Source organism: Lissotriton vulgaris, chromosome 12 (assembly GCF_964263255.1).
Source record: "Lissotriton vulgaris chromosome 12, aLisVul1.2, whole genome shotgun sequence".
Taxonomy (NCBI): Eukaryota; Metazoa; Chordata; class Amphibia; order Caudata; family Salamandridae; genus Lissotriton; species Lissotriton vulgaris.
In genome coordinates this window covers 1,607,645-1,630,611 of record NC_141700.1, presented here as the reverse complement: position 1 = coordinate 1,630,611, position 22,967 = coordinate 1,607,645, and the positions used below count along the sequence as shown (strand labels likewise).

Below are 22,967 nucleotides of genomic sequence, written 5' to 3'. Positions count from 1 at the left end.
ACATCGGTGGCTCCTTTTTCCTCCATTGAATGAAAACTCCTTTAAATTATCAAGATATAAGGAGACCTTTTCACAATTGTAATTAAGTCATTTGAACTTCATGTGATGTTCCGCCATGAACTAAGAACTGTCTCCTACAAATTGAACTAGAGGATGACAACACGAGTCCGTTTCTTTTAATAAAAAAACCCTGTCCTGATGAAGGTGTCTACTTAAGAACCGAAACGCTGCGTCGACAACTTGGTTTTTTAACAATCGTTGTTTTTAATATTTTGTATTGTGTATACGTGAGAGATGTACATTATTTTTGTATGATGTTGACACTCTTTTTTAATATTCTATTGTGGCACAGTTATTTGATGTTTGAAATTGTAAGAAATTCTTTTAATAAATTACTGAGACATTTTAACTTGAATTGTTGATCTTTATAATTTGCTAAAAACATTTATGAGTGGCTTTAATTGTTAAGATCTCGTGAGTTACAGTGGCATCATATAAGCAAGTGGAGAAAGGCTTTTCATCAGTATAGACACAGGTGCACAGCCCGTTTATACGCACTTCAGTGTAAAGATGATTGACTATTCAGGTGCAGAACGGCGAGTGGGGAAACCTTGAACCACTCCAATGAGTAGAAAAACACTACCCCTATATGCACAAGAACAGATTACCGTTGCACTCAAGAAAGTGTGTAAAGTGTTAAGTAACACAAATCAACATGTATATCACAAAATGGCAGAATTATTCAAACAAAGCACTCTCAATAAGTAGATCTTGGAGTCTTTAATGTGTTGTACAGCCAGCCGACACGTGTTTCATCGCATTTATGCGAATCCTCAGGGCTGAAATGAACAAAAAATTGACAATGGAGCATGTTTTTTATATGGATATTTACAACTATAAGACCTGGTTACATGGTCTTGCATGCACAGTAGTTGCCACTACCAGTGTACAATATTACATCTCCTATTGCTGAGTGCTATCCCAACACATCCGTGTCGTCGGTGTGTAGTTATCACTATTATCTCTAACTGTGCAGTATAATAGTGATTTTGTGCAATTACATGTGGTTGTGCCAAAAAATATATGTATTGATGTGGACACACACTCTATGATCCATAGGTGAGCTATTTGTGGATGATACAGTCATACTGCATGCCATAGTGAATCTGTGTGAAATATCTACCCTATGGAACTCAGAAAGTGTCCGTTTCATACCTGAAAGGCTAAGATCCAGTCAGAAGGTCTAAATAACAGTACAGAAGAAAACACGGTAACAGAAAAAATCTCATTACCACTTGTCATAATACTACACACAGGCAAGATGAAAAAACAGTGGTGAGAATATGAAAAAGTAAGCATGCGAACGCTCACCGCTCAGCTGGTGATACTTCCAACCCAGCTGGGCCCTTGACCGTAGAGATTTCAATTGTGTATATCGAGATAGTTCTTTAATTAGATGAGCGATCTAAGTTATAGCAACAGACATCTAAATGTCATAAATTGACAAAATATAGTGCAACGACGATAATTGTTACAATATCTGTGATTTTAGATACAAAATCATTGTCTCCTTATCACTAAAGACAGCGCGCCCCGGCCTACCACAAGTTAATATGGTGGTTCAACACATATAAGCAAGTGCTATCCTCTTTTCTTGAGTAAGCAAGAGGGACCACCTTGTTTTCTTCTGTTCTCATATACAAGTGTTTACATTGTCTAGCCTTGGTTTTGGAGCTGCATTGGTGTGAGAAAAATGATATATGTATGTACATATATTTGGAGAGCGATATATGTGTTTTTTACATATATATTTTTATATTGTTTCCGGGGTCCCGCACATGGGTGGGAATATTCAGTGCTTATGACTTTGATGAGGATATTCCTGGAAGAGAACTAGGATTTCAGGTAAGTAACTTATCCTACCGGGAGCACCAAAGGCCTCCCAAAGGATCTTCATGGTGCATGGAAGGGTACACAGACAAAATATCGATTTTTAATATCGATATACAGAAATATCGAAGGTAAGTAATATCGACAGTCTAAATATCGATATTGGTATGATATCAGTAATATCGAAGTTGTAAATATCGATGTTAATAATATCGAAATTAATAACTTTGATGTTACTAATATCTATTTTTAAATAAATTTAGTGTATATTATATTGTATTAATTATGTTTTAATATTTTTTTTAATGTTATTTTATTAAATATTGTGTTTTACTACTGTAGCGGGTTGTGGGTTTATAGGGGAATAGGGTGGGAAGTAATTTAATTATGTTAAATTAATTATTAATTATTAGGAATTATTAATTAATTAATTGAGAATTAATTTAAAATTATTTTAATTAATTTATTAATTGATAAATATGTTCTGTAGCGGGTTATGGGTTTATAGGGGAATAGGGTGGGAAGTAATTTAATAATAATTAATTAATTGATATATGTTTGTACATATTTTAAATAATTAATTGGTAATTAATTTCTATTAATTAGTTAATTAATTATTATAATTTTGTATCATATTTATAATTATTAATTAGTTGGTAATTAATTATTATTAATTATTTAATTAAATTAATTAAAGTAATTTTTATATATATTATTTATTGTTATTAATTAATTAATTGTGCAAAATAATATTAATTATTCAATTAAATTAATTACAGCAAATGTGCTAATATATTTATTTTATTGTTATTGTTAATTAATAATTAATTGGTAATTAAATAATATTAATTAATTGTGGGTACAGGGGTATTTTTAGGGTTCAGGGTCAGTTTTCAGGTCATGGGTACAGGGGTATTTTTAGGGTTCAGGGTCAGTTTTCAGGTCATGGGTAAAGGGGTATTTTTAGGGTTCAGGGTCAGTTTTCAGTTCATGGGTAAAGGGGTATTTTTAGGGTTCAGGGTCAGTTTTCAGGTCATGGGTAAAGGGGTATTTTTAGGGTTCAGGGTCAGTTTTCAGGTCATGGGTAAAGGGGTATTTTTAGGGTTCAGGGTCAGTTTTCAGTTCATGGGTAAAGGGGTATTTTTAGGGTTCAGGGTCAGTTTTCAGGTCATGGGTACAGGGGTATTTTTAGGGTTCAGGGTCAGTTTTCAGGTCATGGGTAAAGGGGTATTTTTAGGGTTCAGGGTCAGTTTTCAGTTCATGGGTAAAGGGGTATTTTTAGGGTTCAGGGTCAGTTTTCAGTTCATGGGTAAAGGGGTATTTTAGGGTTCAGTGTCAGTTTTCAGGTCATGGGTAAAGGGGTATTTTTAGGGTTCAGGGTCAGTTTTCAGGTCATGGGTACAGGGGTATTTTTAGGGTTCAGGGTCAGTTTTCAGTTCATGGGTAAAGGGGTATTTTTAGGGTTCAGGGTCAGTTTTCAGGTCATGGGTACAGGGGTATTTTTAGGGTTCAGGGTCAGTTTTCAGGTCATGGGTAAAGGGGTATTTTTAGGGTTCTGGGTCACTTTTGGGTTTTTGGGGTACAGTCGTACAGGGTAAAAATTAAATAAATTTAAATTAAATCAATTAAATGAAATTATAAAATATAAAATTACATTAAATTATTACGTTTTTAATTTATTTTAAATGTATATGTATTAGTTTTAATTTTTTTATTATGTTTTAATATTTTTATTTAATATTTGTAAAATTATATGTATTTTATAATTATTTTAACATTATTATTAATACATTTTAAAAAACGATATTTTTAATTCCGATATTTTTGTACTACGATATTATTTTTTCGATATTTTTGTACTTACCATGTTAGGGATAGGATTCCGATATTTTTGACTTCGATATTTTTGTCCCGATATTTTTGTAGGTCGATATTTTTGATTTCGATATTTAGTCAGACATTCGCATGGAAGCATACCTCCCACACCGTTTACTATGTGGGGGTATGATTCCAACATGTTTGATACCCAAATATGACAAGGTTCGTTACAGCAAGTTTACAGATTGTCATCGTTTAGTGACGCGGTGCCCCTCTATATGTTATAGGGCTGTCTCATGTACAACCCGGAAGAATGGACTCTGTAGTCTGTAGGGGTGTCCTGCTCATGCAGAGGCACCCTTACACATAGAACCGAGCACCGTGCCTTAAGGATTGAAAGGCCGGCCTAAGGGATCACTTATAGGTTTTAAGTGCAGTGACATTAGATATAGGGAAACCTATATCTTTTCGTAAGTGGTGCTAGCACCAACTTACACAGGCTTCAATGGCAGACCTGTAGCTACAGATTGAGTGGTCTCCAATGGGTGGGATAATACATGCTTCAGCTCTTGGGAAACCCCTGGTGTACCTATGCCCAAGGTACCTTAGTACCATATACTCGGGACTGATAAGGTTACACCAGTGTTCAATCGGGGATGTACTTACCAAACCAATTTAGGGAAGAAAGCACAGAGACTGGGGTCCTGATTTGCAGGATCCCAATCAGATTAGTCAGAAACAGCATTACATCAAACAAAATGTGTGGTAACCATAAAAGCAGAAATAAAGATTTTAAATAAAATAAATAAAAGCAGATCCTACTTTCCTACACACGTTTAGAGCGAGTTCTTCTTGTAAATCTATTGATGTTCTTATACCCTTTAATTTATCATCTGATAGTCTGTACATGAAGTGTAAGGCAAATGCCTGTCATGTGGAGCGGGATGATGGCTTCATGCATTGCAACTGCACCACACACCAGGTTACATAAGGCTCGCTGCAAGAGCAGCTATCGAGGCAGTGGGCACAAGCAAAGGGCATTGGGAGGATTTAGTGTTGGTGATGACTAGGGCAGGCCCTTCATAGACCCCCTGCCATGGGTTACCATCACCATTGGCACTTCTTCTGTGTAGTCAGGTGCTCAGCTCCTTTAGATGACCGGCAAAGCCACCTGGGACACCATATAAACTACCTGGAGCTGCTAGCTGTGAAGCTAGACCTCAAAGCATTTTTAGGCAAATGTAGAGTAAAATAGTACAAATAAAAGCAGACAACATAACAACCATTTACTAAATCTAGAAGCAGAGGGGCGCCCTCTCCCCCCAGCTTTCTGCGCTGGCTCAGGAAATTAGGCTTTGGTGAAATCCCACCATAATCTCTTTCTTTAATGACTTCTGTGACTTCCTTTTTCAGCACTTCTGACGTTGCATTAAGTTTGCGATTCTATTTCACCTTTATGAATATCAGAATGAATGCCGTCATGCAAATTCGGCCTTGTTCACAAACGTTCCACTAGGTTACCCACGGTCAGCGGTCATGGTTTCAGTTGTCCTATTGGACCTTTTAATATGTATTTAACATACAAACTTCAGGTCTGACTCACAGCTGGTGGTGATGAATAGGGCAGCTCCCAGAATTGGTTAAGGGGTAGGATCCTCTTTCCTCTGTTTCTTTGTTCAAGGGTTTTAGGCTTTTTTTTTGTTTTAAAACACAGTGCTACTGAAGAGTTTGCAGTCAAGTGTATTTTGCCTAATTAGGATAATTGGTGTAATGTAAATAACCCAGGATGTTTCCTTCAATAGGCATGTTTTCCTGTCAAAAATGCTTTCAGTGTGAAAATATGTTAAAGCTAATAACATATTCTGGGATCCTTTAATGGTGTGGGAATATTTCTACTTAACTTTTTATGAATTGAGAATAGCTGTGAATGAGAACCAGGATTAATTTGTTTTTACATTTGCAGTCAATGCATTACTCATGGTTGTAAAAAAGGGATAGTCAATAACTTATTCATTCAGGTACTTTCACATTAAGCTGAATTCAATTATTTTTCTAGGTAACAACAGACCTTCATTATCGCTGCACTGAACAGCACACCGGCACCTCAGCTTCAGCTCCACTGGCTTCTGGGATTATCGCTCTTGCTTTGGAAGCCAAGTAGGTCACACCTAGACTATATACATAAAACAGTCATGCTTCAACCTGACTTGGTCCTTTGGTAGCCAGACAAATCCTTTGTGTTGACACCTGTCCAGATGGCTCCTTCCTTTTGACACCACAGAAAGTCTCTCCCCTTGTCCTTTCTTAGGACTCTAGTGCTGCCACCATCTTCCTGGCTGTTGAAGTTTTACTTAGTTTTCAGCTCCCACTTGCTTGCAGAGAAGCCCAGGTAGCCAACCCCTTCATTTCACTGATTTTCCTTGGTTTGAAGTGCCTTGGGCCCTTCCAGGATACCCTGATCCTTAAGAAGACCCTGTTATTCAACCCCTTCCTGGCTGTTTATTCATTTCCTTCAGTCTGCTCCCTCTTGCTGCATGAGAACCTCTGGCAGTTATCGTCTTGCTGTGCAAGAGCTCTACGGTAGTCAGCCCAAGTCTAGCCTGTTGATACCTGCTGGTAGCCAACTACCCCAGTCATTCTAGGACACAGTGATACCAGTCTCTCCTTCCATCAGGGGCTCCTTGACAGGCAACCTCTTCCAAACTTCTGAAGGTCTCGGGTAGCCTGGTCCATCTAGCCACCTTAGTGAAACCCTCCAATAACTCACACACCTGTCCTAAGTACCTGAGGGACTGCTGGTAGCCAGCTGCTTTTAACCAATTGTAACCCCTCTAACTCCAATACCCATTAACCTGACCCTGGAGTATCCCATGATAATCAGAAGGGGCACCATCCATAAAAAATGTGGGGTTCAGGAAAAAGAGCCATGGTGCCCCTGCCCTCCCCCCTCCTTGTGACAACCATGCTTTAGGGAGAGTTTTATGTTATCTTTAGTGGATTGCTTGTGCTGGGATTGGGAAGAGGTGTTGACATTAGTTGGAGGTTGTAGGGTTGGCATGGTAATTGAGGTCAGGCTTCTGTCCCTAAGTAAGGGCAGTGCAGCCCCAAATCCAAGTATCCAGCAGAAACCACTTACAGCTGTCAGTGTCAGGAACCAGGCCCCTAGTCATCCTCTGACAGGTGGAAGTTCCATTATGATGCTTGGGGGGAGGGGGGGGTAGGCCTCACCTCCAGCAGATGGGTTTGGAAGAAGTCACCCGCTTGCTCCTGAGATCCCTATGGCCTTTTAGGTTTTTTAGAGTGGGGGCAACACCCTCAGGGTTCAGACACGCTCCTTACACTCTCACTTGTTTCTCAGGGTCTGTACCCTGAGAATGAGCAGATGCTCCCCCAAGACACACTGGTGGTGTCTTGGGGGAGTCTCTCTGGCCCTGGTCCCATTTCTTCTGTTGCTGTGACAGTGCAGGCAGCAGTGGCCTGACCACTACCAGTCTGGGTGTTCTCTCCTATCAGAGTAGGTAACCATTGGCTCACTGGTCCTCTCACTAGGGGTGGCCTCCTCCCCCTTTTCCTCTTCTCCAGGCTTGCTCCTTGGAAAAAGAGAGAGAAGCATGGGTCTCTTCAAAGGGATACTCTTCAATAGTCATAAGCACTGAATAATCCCCGCCCACATGCGGGACCCTGGAGCAAATACAAATATATATATATATATTTATATATATATTCACTGAAAAAACCATAGGTTATAGACCATATATAGTTAGGGATTAGCATTTACAAAACCTTATTTTACTCGCACAAAACCATTGAAATTTGCATATATAGTTAGTTGCGCTAACTATATATCGCGCACCCGCAATCCACTGCTGATGATGTCACATATTACATCATTCATGACATGGTCAGTGACATCACTGATGACATCACTCATGACATCATCCAGTGACTGTATGTTTTTGTAAAGTTAAAATATGTCTTACATATTGAAGAAATAGTGGATCTATAAGTGTCTGGATGAAGGATTTAGTAGGTGCATGACTGACTGTATGAGAGAGTGATTAAATGTGTCTCACTGAGTGCATGGGTTAGTGACTAAACTGTCTTAATTTGTGCATCATTATATCTGTTGTTCTGTAAACTGCTGCATGTGTTGATCAGTAGCTATATGAGTAACTATATGGGTTATTGATTGGTTGCCCAAGTATTTGTATGGGAGAGTGAGTGTGTGTGTGGGGGTGGCTGGGAGGTGTGTGACTCTGTGCATACATGTGTGAACAGTTGATTCACTAGATCTATGGGTTCAAAACTGCATGTGGAAACAGCTGTGTGGGTGGTTGACTGTGTACGAGTGTATTGGTGAGTGAATGGATATCTCAGTGCTACATGTCAAAGTAAGTACATATGAAAAACACAGTACATGTGAGAGTTCACATATATAAATTTCTGTGCATAAGAGTCAGTGAATGTGTGAGTGGCTGTATGGATCATTGTGAACTTGTATCAGTGATTGTATAAGAGAGTAAATATGTGTTAGAATATGTTTCAAAAAGTAAGGTGTGTATAACTGTATAGTTGAGGAAATGGAGGTGTGATTGATTCAGTGCATGACTGACTAGGTGTGCGAGTAACTCCATGGATGAGTGACAGTCTGTGAGTGTCTGTTTACTCTAAGTGTATCTAAGGTTATATTAGAGTCTGAAGAGGTTGATCGTATTATCACATGATTGATGTCATCAGTGATGTTGTCAGTGATATCATTTGAGTTGTCATCAGTGATGTCATCAGTGATGTCACTGACCATGTCATGAATGATGTAATATGTGACATCATCAGCAGTGGATTGCGGGTGCGTGATATATAGTTAGCGCAACTAACTATATATGCGAATTTCAATGGTTTTGTGCGAGTAAAATAAGGTTTTGTAAATGCTAATCCCTAAATATATATGGTCTATAACCTATGGTTTTTTCAGTGAATATTCAAGGTTTTGTAAATGCTAATTCCTAACTATATATGGTCTATAACCTATGGTTTTTTCAGTGAATTTCAATGGTTTTTTTAATAGCAAATATCAAAAGCTGTAAAATGTATTCTTATTCTAATTCAAAAATATATTTTATATATTTTTGTATTATATTTTTTTAATTTAATTTATATTATAATTTAAATTATTTTTTATTGTTTCGCTGCCGGTACGCGAACCGGTAAACGTCCCGTTAGTGCAAGTACCACGTTAGAAAGCCACATCGTGACGCGTCGCGTAATCACAACGTATCGCGTTACTACGTAATGCGCCTTATGACACGCCGCGTTAGCGCACCCGGAAGCGCTCTGGAACGCGAACCAAGGAGCGAAACGCAGAGCCCCGGAAACGATCCGAGGCGCGGCGCGGAGCGCGTAGCGTAAGCATAACAGGTCATGTGACTAGTTCATAAAACTTTTCATTGGTTCATTTTACTTTTAGGTTCCTAATGATGGAACGCTTGATCATATGACGTAAAATAAACACTTTTCATTGGTTTAGAACATTTTTTTTCCCAAATGATGAAAGTCCCACCTTTTTTCCTCACTCCGACTTTCATTTTTATGAGAGAAAGACCTGTTTTTGCGTGCTTAGTCAAGGCATTTGTAGTAGCTGCAGCTGGTGAAACCCCACCACCTCCACCACCACCAAAGAAGAGAGGTGCAACTGGCCAGGTCATCTTCCAACAAGAGGAGGAAGAAGAGGAAGACGAGGAACAGGAGCAAGGGACAAGGGGGTTTTTGAAAGAAATGCCAAGGACGTCCCATGTTAAAGTCAATTTTATTTGGCAATTTTTTTCTTTTCCTCCACATGAAAAGAAAGTAAATGCCAGGTACGTTACCTGCCTCATCTGCCACGATCAACTCTCCAGAGGGACCGAAAAAAAATATAGCTATGGTAATTATACCATGCATCGACACATGGAGAGGTGGCACCCGCTTAATTATAGTGCTGCACAAATGAGAGATTTGGTGGACAACCCCCGACCTGCCAGTACATCCACCAATGAAGTGGCACTGACAGCATCAGAGGCAAGGGAAACGGTCCCAAATATTCAGAAGAACTTTGGAAAGATTAAAATGACATGTTTAGATTGTGGCAAATTAATTTCATGTGGACAGATGAGTGTTATGTTATGTTATGTTAGTTTATTTCTTCTATAGCGCACGGTTACTCCAGGGAGCATCCCGGCGCTAATAAATACAGCATATGAACATCATCAATGTTCAAAACGTCCCAGAAACTAAATTTTCATTTTTTTTGGTTGCTCCTGTTGAGCCCTTTGTACTGAATCATTTTTGTTCCCCCCCCCCCCTCTCCAAAAAAACACAAAAAAAATAAAACAACAAAAAATAAATAAAAAAAGTTATTTTCAGAACTACCTTCCCTTTATGAAAAATTGCTAGAATGTTTAGCACTCTAGCATCCTCTATTTCTTTTGATTCGCTTCCCGGTTCGCGCCCCGGTACGCGAACCAGAAGCGAACTATAAAAATTTGTTTTTTTTTTAAAAGACGAGTAAGTAAACAGAGAGTAATGTGAAAAAAAGGACAAATAGAGGGAGTAACACACAGTTACTGTTCAAAGAGGGACTGAGAAAAGAAGTGAAAAGAGTAGTATAAATAAGTAATAAAAAAAAGAAATGAAGGAAGTAGCAAAGGCAGGAAACTAAGGGTTAAAGAAATGAAGCAGTGGAACTAATAAAAGTTAAATGTGATAGAGATGTAACGTAAAGAGTACTAAACACTTACCTTATAAAAGTGATTAACGTTGCCACTTGTCATTTTTATACTTTAAATCTGTGTAAGAAACAACAAGAAATTTTAAATTAATATAAGGTAGTAAAAAAAGAGTGAGCATGAGACAAGATGAATACATATTATAAATCACAATTCAAACTACAAAATTAATTAGACATATTTAATGGTTTATTTTTGCTGTTCTCAGAATATATCAAATTTCACTAAAAACAGTGAGTTGAAGGTATTCATCATATAACAGCGGGGAAAAAAAACACAATCAAAATGATTGTGTTTAAAAAACCCAAATAATATAACTAATCAGTAATCAGAACTCCTCAAAAGTAACTTACTTTCTATGACGTCAAAGGATGTCCTATGAACAGCTTATACTCTGTTCTGCTGTTACTATTTTCTGCCCGCCACTTTCTGAAAGATAAACTCCATCGATTTAAGAAAAATGAGACATACAAAGCAATTTAAAACAGCACACTAAATTACAGCAACACCTCGAATCATTATAATCCAGTTACATACCCAAAATTCTCACTTCATAAAACAACTCAAAAGGCAACATTGCTTCATACTAAAATGATAACCATTGCCGAAAGTTTATCCTTTTTTATAATTCAAATAAGGTATGTAATATCCTGATATAATAGCTGCAGTTGCAAATGTTGTTCCTGAAATCGATGACTGTGTAGCCAAAACATTTTTAATTAGACTTGACAACTTATTTTCATCCAGTTTATGTAGTTGAAATTGTAAAATGACATTTCACCCATAAGTTTCCATAAATAATGTAGACAGCATTGCAGACTTACATTTCCTCTACTCCTTGTTTTGATCTGCTGCTTGACTTAGCTTATAAACACAAACAGTTTTCGCTCTGTACTACAATTATCCACAAGGCCATATAGAGTAGGAGCCATTAGAACCTCTGGAAATTCCTCTGAAGAAATCCCAAGATTCCTTCCCTAAAATTTTGGTTGTAAGAACACCAGGTAAGAATTTTGAAGGTGGAAAGGCAATCTTTTTTTGAAAGTTGAAAGAGAATCATTACAGAATGACCAGACGTTTCCAGATTTTAAATAAACTGTGTAATGTCCTGAAGTAGTTGAAGGACCGTCATGATATATAATTGCTGTACTTACAAAGGTCCTTCCTGATATTGACAACTGCGAAGCCACAAAATTATTAATTAAAGTTGTCAATTTAGTTCCATCAGGCCTACATCGTTGGAACATTAAAATGACATACTGACCATAACTTCGTAAAATTAACGTGGACAGCATTGCAGACTTACATTGGCTACACTCCATGTTTTGATCGGCTTCCTTTACTAGCTTATTGAAGGATACTGATTTACTGTCTGGCAAAGTTAAATATATCAATCTTTCTGAGTCTACACTAGTAGTACTTGATAGCCTACAGTTCTCGCAATCATGCTGCCATAGATAAGAAAGGCCAAACAGATAATCTACATCTACACCTTCATCTTGCAATACATCAAGCATATACATTAAAAACTCCTGACAATCCTGCTGAATATTTTCAGAGAATTCTGTTTGACCTGTACATTCGTCTAACAGATAACGAATTTCAGACACACTTTCTACTCTTGTTCTATCAGCGCTACATTTCTCTAACACAGAATTCAACAAACAGCATAAACTTTGTTCTGAATTGATCACAATCTGTTCTTTTAAAGTCTCTAGTGAAAAGAGAACATTAACAACTACATTAGCATAGCAGTTGACACCAGAACTATTTTCAAATTTAAAACCAACAACATTTTCAACAGAATTCATTTTATTCCTGCTTACAATTTTTAGTTCATCGACTATTACTGATATTTCTTCGTTTCCGGCCTACCACACGTTTCTCAAACAAAGGATATTGAGGCAAATGTGGCGCATACTCTCTTCTTAACCTATTGTATTCCTTAACACAATCTAGATCCGCACAAATATTTGTGACATCACAGTCAATCAAGTACAATCCCGATAAAGTTCTGACTCGTGACAATGCTACATAAGCCATACCCTCTTTGAACACAGAACTGCCAATATTCACCAATGCACTGTCTACACTTAAACCTTGCGATTTATGGATTGTCACCGCATATGCCAAGCAAACAGGAAACTGCTTACGGCGAACATATAGGTCTTTTACAAGCAAAAACCTAGCTGTGCAACGGCCAATTAGCTGTACTTCCTCAATGCCATCAAATTTAATTTTTAAAAATTCAATTTCATCTCTATTTCTGTATTTCTCAAAATCAACAACATTACCCATTGATCCATTTACCAGACCTCTTTCAACATGTAAATTCCTTCTCAAAATGATACGGCAATTTAAGCACACATTCAGAGTCTTTTCAAAACCCGCAGTTTTAGATATAGTCTTCTCTAATGAATCCAATTTAGATTTCAAATTTTCAGACAAAATAATTGTTGCTCCCATATGCTCTATTCTGTCAATAGCTTCAAGTTTCACAATCTCTTGTTTTTCTAAATTCAACATTTGGTTGTTGAAGATGGAACATTCTGCAAGAGTTGGCATTAAACATATTCCAGATTTCTTCTCAGTAATTTTCTGAAAAATATCCTCTGGCAGAACGTCTTCTTCTGGATACAAATTTGACAGTAATCGTGCATGTAAAGCTTCTTTCCCACGCTCAGTCACTTTCCCGATTCTAACATCTTGTAGAATATTCTTGTAATCTTCGTCCTTCGCCTGACGCATATTTTCACGCAGCTCAGCATAATTGAAGTTTAACCATATATTACCGTTGCCAATGCTCCCTAGGCACTTCTTGGTATCTTCATGTGTAAGCAGTTTAAACACTGGTTGTCCTTTCACTGGTGTCAGCTGCAGAAGATCACCAAAAACAATGATGTGTTTGCCACCGAATAACACATCATACTCTGTTTTAAGAACTTCCTGCATTCTCAAATGCACAAAGGCAAGCATGACATTGGAAACCATGCTTACTTCATCAATGATAAGAAGTTTCATCTTCTTCAACACTCTAGATACTTCACAACAAGCATCCCCAGATAACTTGTGGTATTGTAATTTGTTATCATGCTCCACTGGCAGCATCAGTAGCCGATGCAAAGTAATCCCTTTAATGTTATGAGCTGCCAGTCCAGTTGGAGCGGTCACAACACAAGACAGCGATGACTCAGTCCTTTTCTGCAGATAACATGAAATTGCTTTAATGAGGAAACTTTTTCCAGTTCCTGCTTCTCCACTCACGTATAATCGGACAGGCTTCAATGACGTACATGAGCACTTTTTCTTCTCATGACTTAATCCATGCTCAATTTGGTTGGTAACTTCGTCATATATTTTCCTCTGCTCAACGTTGAGTTGTCTTTCCAAATCTTCTAAGTTAACCACATCCTCCTGAGCATGTGCCATGGCTCTTTCCACTTCAATCATGGCTGTAGCAGCTTCATTTTCGATAACTGGTCCTCCTAGTGGATCCTGACTCAAAGAAACAGAACTCTGACTATCCTGAGAACTGTCTCTAGCAATCTCCGCTGCAATTGTTGCTTCCTGCTCGATTTCTGCATTCAACATTTCTAGATATTTGGGAAAAACAGGACATTCTATGGACTCCTTGGCTGCATTGAAAGAGTCTTCGTAACAGAGGAAATCCCCAAGCAGTTCCTCTTCTGCACGCCAAGGCTTGAAAAGTTGCAAAAGAGCTAAATAGAAAAACTCTTTTCTTTCTGGAGATTCGCAATCCAATTTTCGATGATTTACCAATTTACATTTTCTTTGCTTGACCAGACATCCCTCACTTCCAATTACAGCATACACTCCTTTATCAATATCTTTTTTGATGTTCCTCTTGAAAACGTAATTTTGTAGAACATCATACAGACAAACATTCTCCAGGTGACTGCTTCTATTTGGATAATATGTATCCAACATGTTGGTCTTCAAAATATCTATACTGTTTGGCTCCTTCTCCGCCAAATACTCAATTTCCCGTACAGGTTTCAGAACTCGATTACGCGTTGCAGCAAGACCAAGACTCGCCCAAATGACACTCCTAGATTTGGCATAGAGACTTGCTGAAGATAACCGGTCAGAACATTCGTAAGCTCCGATTTCTCGATGCGACAACATCTTCAAACTGAAACTGAACAACTTCTTACTGAGGCTCTTTTCATGGGAAATATCCTCCCACATATCCTTCAGTTCTGTCTTTTCTTTTTTGGTGATGTAAGACGTCACATACCGAGCCACAGCCATACAGTTGTCAGCCACAAACTGTATATCCATGTTAGCATTCCACATGGACAAAATCACTGGGTTGTAGTCGTTAATGTACTTGGACTCTTCGTTTCTTTTCAAATTGTATGTGTTTCTGGGTGATTTCCTCGTCACATTATGTCGCAGCGAAGACATCAAATTGTTAACTCTTCCTTTTGATATCACCGACCGTGGAAATGCAAAACGACATTTGGTGTAGTACTTGTCCTTATTTCTGAATTTACGACGACAGTACTTTCCACAACGATGGCTTTGAAACCGTAAAACTTGTTCTCTTAGACTTTTGTCTTCGTTTGTCTTTGGAACAGCACATGTAGCATACTGTTCTATGAAACTCATCACTAAGTCATCCGGATCTGTTCCAAATTTGGGTGCATCTTTGATCCATAGCAGCATATGTATATGAGGAGCTCCTCTTGCTTGATACTCCTTTCTCCAGAAGAAATCCAACACCTCTCCAAGAGGTGGATTTTTCTTGTTCATGATGAAAGACATCATAGCTTCAAATCTATGATTGAAGTACCTGCATACATTCACTGGATCCAAAGAGCACAGTTCTCCAGGTGTCTTGAATTCAATATTTTCAATGTTTCCATTTGCCTCTCGTAGAAATTCAAGTAAGTCTTCCCATCCATACTCGGCACAGCTGAGAGTGAGGAACCATGTGGGAGTTCCTAAGTTCCTCAGCATACATTTTAAGTCACCATGACGGCGGTACCAATACTCATTAGTACCACGCTGACATGCCATCAGATTAATCAGGTGAGAATCCAAAATACTGTCTTGCACATTGACTTTATCCATAAAGTCCCTTGTCGAGATATTTCGCAGTTGTACACCACTTTTCAAGATGTGGTTCACTGCATAAGACAATCCAGAGAGATCACTTTCAAACAGTAGATGAAACAAATAGGGAATGCATTGACGAAACCTAGGATCTTCTGCATACAATCGTAAAGTCCGGTATTCTGAAGCAGGAATTTGAACAGGTCGCTCATCATATCGTCCTCCTCGACCTGTGGGAAATAACTGTGGGAAACATCGAGCTTCCAAACTTTCCTCCCTAACACTAATGGGACTCCCTTTGGCTTGTTTCATTTGAAACAACTCAATAGCATTCCCCATGACTTCCTTGGACTGCAAAGGATGAACACTATAATGTTCATATATTTCTTCCTTTTTAGAGGCTTCTACTTTCTCAATTTGTCAAGGACACAAATCGCTGTCCTCTTCTTCACTTACTTCCTCTTCTGCAACACATACATTCTTGTAGTACTCATTATTTTTTATCAAATACAATGTTGCCTTTTTGACTTTCCTAACATCCACTAAATCTTGCCAGATTTTCTTACTCTTTGTCGGAACACCATTAACTATGATAACCAGAGGTTCCTCTTCCACTTTCTCTACTCCAATTGTATTAATGTTTTTCTTCAAATCCAAAGGCAAATAAACAACCCTTCCCTTTAATCCTCTCTGTAAATCTGATGGAGGCAACTTCCCTGTTTGTGGCTCCATTCGTACAATGGCCTGAAAGGGATGGACACTTTGAATCAAAATAGATTCATAAGTATTTAAATCCTTCAATTCAGAAGGAATGTAAACTAATTCCAGATTATTATAAACCGCTCTAGCAGGCATCTTGTTTTGGTTTAATTTGTTATAGCAATAAGTACACATACGTTGGTCCGCTCCCAAATCAAAACAATTTTCTACTATCAAGTATGTCACAAAATCCATCCATTCACTATTATTTTCCATATCACTTTTTGCATATAAATCCACTAACTTAGTCTGATTCTTATAATAAGTCCGTCGACAACACACACAAGTGAAATTAGGCCTCTCACATGTTTTCACCATAAACGTGGAGATTTCCTTGTGAAACTTATGTGTACTGAAAATCTGTACACTGTCTTCCACATTACCTTCTTCTAGTGGTTCAATATCAACATTGTTCTCTTTACCAGCAAAGTAACAGAACTCAATTTCTTGACAAATATTCTTCACATCTACTTCAGAACCATGCAAAAGAGCTCTGCTTAATTGTTTAAGCATAATTGCTGGACTCTTAGCATAATACAACATTCTAACTAATTTCCTCACTTTACTATGATGCACTGCTAGCATCCTGAAATGATGAAAAACACTCTGGCATACTCTCCTAGAAAGACAAGCCAGGGAATGACCATGTAAACCTGTCACTTGTCTCACTCTGCAAGGATCTAATTCTTGCAACAACTTTATTTTTTGTTTTAAACTTTTCTTATTAAATGTCCGTACAAAATCACAAAGCAAATTGATGGAATCCTGTCGCACACTGCAAATAGAACTACACTTCCAGGTGTACACTGGTCCCTTAGGACGTCTCCCTAAAACCTCATCACTTAACACCTCTTCTGCATCTGCAGACACAAGTATTTCTTTTTCAACCGGTTGACCATCTTTCACCTCATAAGCTCGACCACTGGTGTCAACTGCATGCACCAAATCATTGTCCTGAAAATAACTCTCCTCATTAAAAAATGCCTCACTATTTGAACTATGCATCCATTCTCCTGAGAAAACTTCACAAAAATTACTTCGATTAACTTCTCTCTTCCATCTACTATTTGATTTGAAAACATAGATTACCTTGTTTAGTTTCCTAATTCTATTAATTACCAAAATAAATAACTTTCGCTTAATTTCGAAAGCATGATCAATAATTTTCTCAACATTTTTCTTTTTCTTATAAAATGCCACTTTCTGTTGGCCTTTCTTAAATTGTTTTAGCAAATTGACAATTACCCTGTTGCGGAACATTCGCCTACGAATGTCCCTGAATGCATTTTCCCTTCTACTGCCATGCACAGAGTTATCTCCTGCTCTAGCAGAAACTTTTTTGACGGGCCTTTCCTTTCCATTTAAATTGGCTCTCTTTTTCTGGGCTAAAACTTGTTCTGTAGTTATACTTCTGTTTCTACAAATGTTTCTAAGAAATGATTTCGTTCTCTTACCCGGAGCTTTCTTCGTGCGTTGAGGTGATTTTAATGTAGAGAACATTTTCCAATTTGCTGTCTTTGACGTTTCGTAGCCTTTCGGATTCTATCCTTAGACGGCATTGTTTAATTTCTAAATAATCTGCAGTTGAATCTGTGGTAAAATATAATAAAAATTTTTATTAACAACTATTACCAAACAGTAAATCAATAACAGTAAGAATTTGATTCAGCAATGCTATAAAGATGATTCAGTAAAATGTTCTTAATTTTACTGCGATAGTGATAGTACTACAGGGCTTTCATGCAAATAACTGCCCACCCTGCAACAAAAAGCCCACATGAAACTTTACGCACATTAAATTGTGTACTTACCTGCAATAATACATATGCCAGTGTTTAGGTCCCACCACCCTGCCCCTCCCCCTCCCCGCCTCCCTGCCCCACCGTAACTCCCTCCACGACCCGCAGCTGCTTTCTTGCAACATGGTGCATCTTGTAAATCTCTCCTGCATTATAAAAGTGACGCAACAGCAGCACAAAATAGGCGCACAACCATCATAAATCTGTCCCTAAGACTTTAAGGGCCAGATGTAGGTCGGTCGGTAACGCTTTTCACATCCGCTATAAAGATGATTCAGTAAAATGTTCTTAATTTTACTGCGATAGTGATAGTATTACAGGGCTTTCATGCAAATGACTGCCCACCCTGCAACAAAAATGAAGAATGATTAGGCATTACCGATTCGGTATTTACCAAATCGGTAATGCCCATTCATTCCTATGAGCTTTAAAGCCCATAGGAATGATTAGGCATTACCGATTCGGTATTTACCGAATCGGTAATTAAAGAATTCACAAGGGTGCAGGGGGGGTCACTTTGACACCCTCTGGCACCCCCAAAACAGGCACAGGTGCCATGTGGCAGGCATACCTGCCTGTCACATGACATACGTGTGCATGCACACATGTGCATGCACACCGGAATCGGTATTTTACCGATTCTGTAAATGTAGATTTACCTACATGTGGCCTTGGATTTAGGCCCCTACATACCGATTAGCCATTTACCGGTCGGAAACGGCCGAAATCGGCCGTAACCGGTCGGTAAATGGCCTGAAACGGCCACCTACATCGGGCCCAATGTAGGTAAATCCCATTTACCGATTTTGAAATACCGAATTGTACCGAATCGGTATTTCAAAATCGGTAAATGGGATGTAGGTCCCAACATCTGGATTCGTTACCGAATCCTTAACAATTCATTAATTACCGATTCGGTAAATACCTAATCGATAATGCCCATGCATTCCTATGGGCTTTGAAGCCCATAGGAATGATTAGGCATTACCGATTCGGTATTTACTGAATCGGTAATTAATGAATTCACAAGGGTGCAGGGGGTGTCACTTTGACACCCTCTAGCACCCCCAAAACGGGCATGTGTGCAATGTGGCACACAGACATGCCCTAAGGGCACGTCTGTCTGTCACATGGCACATGTGTACATGCACAGATATGCATTTACACAGGAATCGGTATTTTACCATGGATTTGTATTCCATGGTAAAATACCGATTCTGTAAGCCATGTGCCAATGGAAAATTGGCTACCCACATAGCATTTTCGGTAACTTTACCGAATCGGTAAATATTACCGAATAGGTAAATATTACCGATTCGGTACTTATTACCGATTCGGTACTTATTACCGATTCGGTAATAATAACGATTCGGTAATATTACCGAATATGTGCACCTACATCTCCCTAGCCCTTTACCGATCGGAAACGGCCGAAAATCGGTATTTTCGTCCGATTCCGATCGGTAAAGGGCTACCTACATCTGGCCCGCACATCTCAAGTAAATACATTCTCATATTTTTTTAAAGCATACCTTTTCCTTTAAAAGATTTTCTGATCATAATTTCAAAAAACACAGCACAGCTCCTATGTACATACACACCTTATCAGTACTAATACTTTACATTAACTACAATTACAATTGGTAAAATAATGCAAAATCGCCTTTGAAAGCATAATGCAAACACTTGACGCAAAACATAATTTTAAATACACAGCTGACTTTCTTATTTACTCAAAAAAGCATACTAGTCTTTATCTAAAATATAGAAACGATAACTCACTTTTACAAATTCTTTTTGAATTTCAAAACAGTCTCAGAAACACACCAATTATTCTTTAGCAGAATTAAAGGTATGCACTCCAGAGGCTGGAACCAACAAAGGCACTGAAACGCTGATATTCATCACACATATCTCTCATGTCAGCCAATCAAAACTCTTCCCTCACTATTTTCAAATCAACACCCTTCCCCCCTCTGCCCTTTCTGACCTTTTTCCATAGCAACTACCGCCTGCCAGACCTCTCGTGTTTACAAGTTCACACAACAATGTTTCAAATAAACTCTGAACTCTCAGTACACCTGCTAATCCACTGAAATCTTTCATAACATCATTTTTTATTAACCATTCAAATTACATCTTTCAAAGAACACATCCATGCACCCTAACTTTCTGTTTTCAGCAATGGAAATACACCAATCACTGCTAATGAATTATTTGCACTTAAACTCCACAGTTTTTTTTTCATTACCAACTTCACTATTTCAACTGCCATTTCATTCCCACACTTCATCTGACTGCAGCAAAAACTCCTCTAGCCATGTTTTCAGTCTGGATTCTTGGACATAGCTACATCCACTGGGCTAACAGGTATGCAGATAACAGAAATATACACAACCTCAATTTACAAAATGTGGAAATCAAATGGATTGGCCGAAGAGGATTGAAATGTCACCAATTGATACCATTGGTGAAAACCTTTTTACATTTGCCAAACCCTGACCTCATAATAGTGCACTGTGGAGGAAACGATTTGGGCACTTTGACTGGGGTAGGTCTGGAAATGCTCCTAAAAGACACCTTTGAGCAATTGATGACACTTTTTCCTCAAACTGCCTTGGTATATTCCAATATATGCCATAGACAAAAATGGAGGTGGTCCAATCAATTTTGTCCACAAATTGAGAAATCGAGGAAGCATGTAAATAAGTCTGTTTCAGCTTACATGAGAGACCATGGAATGGGCTGCATCTACAACAATAACTTGCGTTACTACATGCAAGATATCTACAGAGGAGATGGCGTGCATTTCTCAGATGAGGGCAACAGAGTTTTCATACTAAATTTAAGAATGTGTATTGGTTCCTACTTATAAGTATCTAGAACTTACACAGAACCCAAAAGCTCTTTTCAGAGCTACCTTAACTTTATTTACTCTTTTGAAATTTCGAATGTACCTTTTTTCACTAATTTTCACTTATGTTCGCTTCCCGGTTCGCTACCCAGTTCGCGTACCGGCAGCTAACCGCGCGAAAAATTCAATTTTGTTTTCTCGACATATATGAGCCTCCTCAGCCACCCTCAGAAAACTTAGGGGTCAGGATACGTCTAAAGTACCCCCTTCTACCCCTTCTGAACATTATTTACCCTCCATCTTGTATCTCAATTCTACCGAAACACAAAACGGAGGACTCCCGTAACGCTGCAGGTTCGCGTACCGGGACACGCACTGACAAGCACTCGCTCAAAAAAGGTGGGAAAGTAATTTACAGAAAGACCACTGGAGAGACTTTCACCAATTAAACATTAGCTCATACTACATACCAATCCCTACCATTTTCACAAATTTCGTTGCAATACCATTTAGCCATTTAGCATGTAGAACTCTCTAAAATCCCTGAGGTAAATTACTTCACAAAACATACCGGAAGTGTTGGAATTGACCACCAATTAAAATATTACTTTCAATTTCTACTATTATATCATGACATTTGATTGGTTATGTACCTGAATATATATAAAGAAAGAGAGAGAAACACAGCCATTTTGACTACTACTTCTTGAAGTGCATATCCACAAAACTTCAACTGATAACTTCAAGTTGTATTTAAAAGGTAACATATTATTCAGAATTGACTAAGAGTTTATTTGATAATTTTCTTCATATTTCTACTTCCAGTTTCATACCATACACTGCCCAACGAAAAAATCACTGTTTAAATAACCAAAACTGCCTGTCTATACTGAAACCCAACAGTGCCCTATCTGTACTGATATATTTAAAAAAAAAAAATTTTTCAGCATACAAAATGGAAGGACAACAGGAAAATAACTTGGAAATTGAAGCAGGAACAAAAAAAGAGTCAGAAATTGACCATGAATTCAATGATGATACACGGAATAATGAACTTCTGCAATGTGTGGAAGCAGTAGATTTCCTACTGGAAAATGAAAAAAAAAATGATAATGAATTTTTAGAATTTCTTTTAAATTTTGAAAAAGAATCAGAATAATAAATTTTTATTTCATAATTCAAAAATTGTTTGACACATTATTCATTTTTATATGTATATTGTAAACTAGTAGCAAATTGATTATAATGTGAAGTCAGACTTTAAATATACTATGCAACTTTTTTGTGTTACATACTAAATTAAATCAAATAAAAATAAACAAAAAAAACAACAAAACGAACAATCAATAAACATACAATAAGTTAAAAGTCAATCATTCTTGTTTCCTTATAGTACGCTCCCCAGACCGCTTTCCGGTACGCGTACCGGGCGCACCCCACGAAAAAAAAACGTTTTTGTTTTTTTTTGCCCCGCGGGGCCCTTTTAAAGCCTCCACATCAAACCTAGGGGGTCAGGGAGGATCTACTATGCCCCCTTATGGTCATTTGCCCCTTCGCTTTGGCCTCCTCTTGTCTCTCGATCCTACCGAGAGACAAGATGGCGGCCGCTACGGATTGTTTAGAATGTTGACAGACACCGGAGAGCCAATCAGCTTCGCTTCGCAAAGCTCCGTTACGCGAAAAGTACGCGAACCGGAGTGCTACCCGGGACGCTGTTACAGATATATTAAATTTTTTTAAACGTTAATTTCTCAAAATCCACTGGAGCACATATATTGAGACCCAGCAAAGGCACATCGGGCTAACAGTCCCTACAATTTTGCCAAGTTTCATGCAAATCCATTCAGCCGTTCGAGCTAAAAGTGAGGCCAAACGCCCTATGGAAAACTCAATGTTAAAAACGCGTTTTGGGACCCCCCTTTTTTCTCGCTCCTGAAAATTTCAGCCGATTCCGTCCACAAACGCCAAAGTTATTAGACATAGAATTTTCAAAAGTTACATAGAGAA

The 22,967-nt window shown here is 38.2% G+C and overlaps 1 protein-coding gene across 1 annotated transcript in view; it reads left to right on the top strand.

Moving 5' to 3' along the window:
* The window catches only part of PCSK4 (proprotein convertase subtilisin/kexin type 4), a 999,360-nt gene that overhangs the window by 707,106 nt on the left and 269,287 nt on the right, over positions 1-22,967 (top strand). The window contains exon 9 of the mRNA XM_086946304.1: positions 5,765-5,865. Coding sequence (XP_086802430.1) covers positions 5,765-5,865 — 101 coding nt within the window. The remainder of the gene's footprint in view (positions 1-5,764; positions 5,866-22,967) is intronic.